Source organism: Capra hircus, chromosome 15 (genome assembly GCF_001704415.2).
Source record: "Capra hircus breed San Clemente chromosome 15, ASM170441v1, whole genome shotgun sequence".
Taxonomy (NCBI): Eukaryota; Metazoa; Chordata; class Mammalia; order Artiodactyla; family Bovidae; genus Capra; species Capra hircus.
This window is the reverse complement of record NC_030822.1, coordinates 3531150-3536087: the sequence shown is the minus strand read 5'-3', so window position 1 is coordinate 3536087 and position 4938 is coordinate 3531150. Positions and strand designations below refer to the sequence as shown.

Here is a 4938-nt window from a genome sequence, read left to right as displayed (position 1 = left end):
CATACATTGGAGAAGGAAATGGCAACCCACTCCAGTGTCCTTGCCTGGAGAATCCCAGGGACGGGGGAGCCTGGTGGGCTACCGTCTATGGGGTCGCACAGAGTCGGACACGACTGAAGCGACTTAGCAGCTTAGCAGCAAGGGAACTGATGGACTTTGCTGGTGGGTCAAATGGTAAAGAATCTGTCAGCAGTGCAGAAGACTTGAGTTCTATCCGTGGGTTGGGAAGATCCCCTGGAGAAGGCAACAGCTACCCACTCCAGTATTCTGACCTGGCAAATTCCATGGACTGTAAGGTCCATGGGGTCACAAAGAGTCAGACGCGACTGAGTGACTTTCACTTACTCAAGGGAATGGATATATTTCAAAGTATGATTCCAGGAAATCTTACCCCAGAAATTGCCCTTGCCATATAACAACAGTCCTAGAAATTTTTAAAAACTGTAACCACTTCTCCTGTCTTTCCCAGATGACTTTCTACACTCTTAAATGGCTAATGGAAATTTCACTCAGGTCACTGAGTTTATTTTCACAGGAGTCTCAGAACGCCCAGACCTCCAGATCCCACTCTTCTTTGTCTTCCTGGTCATCTATGGACTGACCGTGACAGGGAACCTAAGCATCATCACCCTCACCAGTGTGGACTCTCGGCTTCAGACTCCCATGTATTTCTTCCTCCGGCACTTGGCCATCATCAATCTTGGCAATTCAACTGTCATCGCCCCTAAAATGCTGGTCAGCTTTTTAGTAAAAAAACACACCACCTCCTACTATGAATGTGCCACCCAACTGGGAGCATTCTTGGTTTTCATTGTAGCTGAGGTGCTCATGTTAGCCGTGATGGCCTATGACCGCTATGTGGCCATTTGTAACCCCCTGCTCTATATGGCGGTGGTGTCTCGGTGGGTCTGTCTCCTGCTAGTTTCTCTCACATACCTCTATAGCTTTTCCACAGCTGTTGTGGCCTCATCTTCTGTATTCTCTGTGACTTATTGCTCTTGCAATATCATCAATCATTTTTATTGTGATATCGCCCCTCTGCTAGCCTTGTCTTGCTCTGATACTTCCTTTCCAGAAACATTTGTGTTTATATCTGCAGCTACAAATCTGGTGGTTTCCATAATTATAGTTCTTGTATCTTATTTTAACATAGTTTTGTCCATTCTCAAAATACGTTCATCAGAAGGAAGGAAAAAAGCCTTTTCTACCTGTGCATCACATATGATGGCAGTATCCGTCTTCTATGGTACAATGATATTTATGTATGTGCAGCCTCAAACTAACCATTCTATGGATACTGATAAAGTGGCCTCCGTGTTTTATACTCTGGTGATTCCCATGCTGAACCCCATGATCTACAGCCTGAGGAACAAGGACGTGAAGGCTGCTTTAAAGAGATTTCTGACAAATTCATGCTGTTCTTTTAAGCTGATGTAATTTCAGAAATCTGTAAGTAAATAAAGTTAAAACAAACTGCCATTGTGTCAGAAAAAGCAATGGTTAGATGACGGGTTAATAGGTATGTAGGCTACTCTGGGAATTAAAAGGTGCTAGAATTTGGGATGCACAGATTTCAAAAATAACCTGAAGCTCTTGGATGTATGAATTTAATACAGAAACAAAGCATTATTCACTTATTTTCTCAAGGATTATGCAAACATCTACATTGAAATAAATATTTCCAGGAGTCAAGAGAGATATGAATTTGAAAGTTTTAAATAAGTCAAAACAGAAGAAGGAACATATTAGCTGAGAGAAGTAAGTGGGTTTTTCTCATTCTTTGGCTTTCTTTTACTTTCTGTGCATGTAGCAGATCCCTGCATCTGGAATTGCAGATGGCCTAAGTCCTTTTCATCACCAAGTAGTAAAATTAAACTGACAAATTTATTTAAAACAATCCCTAACTCTTTCTTAGTGTGGTTTGAAGGAAAAGCTACACAGTCCTGATACATTTGTATTTTGAATGATAACCAAAATGCAGTTGAAATTATTTTTATGGCAATGAACACAATTGATACAACTTATTAATGAAGAACACAAGGCATCATCGCTGATGGCTTTCACTCTGAGTACTACTGTATGATAATCCTATAAATGGAGTTTATAAGAATTTTCTCTTCTCCTTACTCTAAGTATCAGTTTTCTGCAGTAAGTTTAATAAATGTACTGTGTTTTGATATAAATAAGCATTCAATGAATCATGTTTTGGGTAAGTCCCCTGCATCATTAAGAAGAAAATTAAGTGTTTTTGTAATTTTTTGGTTTCTGATAGTTTTTGAGTGCATATCAAAATTTATCAGACAACTCACATATATGCAGGTGACCAGACTATATTTCAGATTTATCAAATCAGAATGGAGTTAACCAATATGAGGGTAAATTAATGGAGTATTATTTATATAGTGCATGTAACCAAGCTGGGCATTTCCAGTGAAGAACAGTAAGTCTTGTTTGATACCAATTTACTAACAATGTCTGGATTTCTAGACCTGCCATGTACCTGGTACACAAATAGTATCCCTGAAAAAGGTTAGTTTCATTTGGATCCTCAAATAGAGAATATTAAAACCCTCAGTGTTTCATGATAAAATGTATCAGGTTAATTTTTTAAAATTATGTTGTACAAACTAACAGTGCTATGGGTATAACTTCATTTGGAAGGAAATCTCTGAATATCCTTTTTTAATTTCAGAAATTTCTTCTCAGCATCATTGGGTAAATGTTTCCCAATTGTGTCTCTTTTACACTTCTCTTCTGTGGACCAGAATAAATTTGTTTTGTCACTTATTTCTATTTATCATTTGACTTTAAAAAGATGTCACGTTTAAGATACAGAGAAATTAAAGTGAATTTGCTGTATCTGTACATGTGTAATACCACTATTGATACCCTTATGGCAGAAAGTGAAGAATTAAAGAGCCTCTTGATGAAAGTGAGAGAGGAGAGTGAGAAAGTTGGCTTAAAGCTCAGCATTCAGAAAACTAAGATCATGGCATCTGGTCCCATCACTTCATGGCAAATGGATGGGAAAACAGTGGAAACAGTGGCTGACTTTATTTTGGGGGGCTCCAAAATCACAGCAGATAGTGTTTGCAGCCATGAAATTAAAAGACGCTTATTCCTTTAAAGGAAAGTTATGACCAACCTAGATGGCATATTAAAAAGCAGAGACATTACACTGTCAACAAAGGTCTGTCTAGTCAAGGCTATAGTTTTTCCAGTAGTCATGTGCGGATGTGAGAGTTGGACTATAAAAAAAAGATGAGCACCTAAAAATTGATGCTTTTGAACTGTGGTGTTGGAGACGACTCTTGAGAGTCTCTTGGACTGCAAGGAGATCCAACCAGTCCATTCTAAAGGAAATCAGCCCTGCGTGTTCATTGGAAGGAGTGATGCTAAAGCTGAAACTCCAGTACTTCGGCCACCAGATGTGAAGAGCTAACTCATTTGAAAAGACCCTGATGCTGAGAGGGATTGGGGGCAGGAGGAGAAGGGGACGACAGAGGACGACATAGATGTCATCACCAACTCAATGGACATGAGTTTGGGTAACTCTGGGAGTTGGTGATGACAACTTCTCCTCCTGATGGGGAGGCCTGGTGTGTTGGGGCTCATGGGGTCGCAGGGAGTCAGACACAACTGAGAGACTGAACTGAACTATTAATACTGTCCTTGTAAACAGAAATGTGTGATCTTATTGGAAAATGCTATTTGTTAAAGAAAATGAAAGAGAGTAGCTTCTAACCAGGCACTCAAAATTGATACTTTGGAATTTCCTTGGCAGTTCAGTAGTTGAGATTCCACACTTACAATGCAGGGGGTGCAAGTTCAATCCCTGGTCTGAGAATTAAGATCCCTTATGTCACACAACACAGCAAAAAAAAAAAAAAAAAAAAAAAAAGAACTGACATTGTTTCAGGTCAAACAGTGTGATGTGACCAGTAAAAGTAGCAACACGGATAAATAAGTCAGGTACCAACATGAATACAGTAAGACACTAGATCAAAAGAGAATGAGGAGAACACAGAATGCATGAAGACATAGTGTAATGAGCACTATGTTATACTGATGAAAGTGAAAGAGGAGAGTGAAAGAGTTGGCTTAAACCTCAACATTCAGAAAACAAAGATCATGGCATCTGGTCCCATCACTTCATGGCAAATAGATCGGGAAACGATGGCAGGCTTTATTTTTGGGGGGAGCTCCAAAATCACTGCAGATGATGACTGCAGACATGAAATTAAAAGACAATTACTTCTTGGAAGAAAAGTTATGACCAACCTAGACAGGATATTAAAAAGCAAGAGACATTACTTTGCCAACACAGGTCCGTCTAGTCAAGGCTGTGGTTTCTCCAGTAGTCATGTATGGATATGAGAGTTGGACTATAAAGAAAGCTGAGCACTAAAGAATTGATGCTTTTAAACTGTGGTTTTGGAAAGACTCTTGAGAGTCCCTTGAGCTGCAAAGAGATCCAACCAGTCAATCCTAAAGGAAATCAGACCTGAATATTCATTGGAAGGACTGATGCTGAAGTTGAAACTCCAATACTTTGGCCACCTGATGTAGAGCTGACTCATTTGAAAAGACCCTCATGCTGGGAAATATTGAAGGCAGGAGAAGAAAGGGACAACAGAGGATGAGACGGTTGGATGGTGTCACTGACTAAATGGACATGGGTTTGAGTAAACTCTTATAGTTGCTGATGGACGGGGAGGCCTGGCATGCTGCAGACCATGGGGTTTCAAAGAGTCAGACACGACTGAGCAACTGAACTGAGCTGAACCGATGTTATATGCATTCATAACCTACAGGGGAAACATTCTACAGGTTCAAAGCCTAAACATTCTTAGGAGAAGGGAATGGCAACCCGCTCCAGTATTCTTGTCTGGAGAATCCCATGGACAGAGGAACCCAGTGGGCTACAGCCCATGGAGT

At 40.1% G+C, this 4938-nt stretch overlaps 1 protein-coding gene across 1 annotated transcript; it reads left to right on the top strand.

Annotated features, from left to right (window-relative positions):
- Nucleotides 490-1437, top strand: LOC102180243 (olfactory receptor 8J3-like). Its single transcript, XM_005690251.2, has one exon. It carries the CDS (start codon nt 490-492, stop codon nt 1435-1437), a length of 948 nt encoding a protein of 315 aa, XP_005690308.2.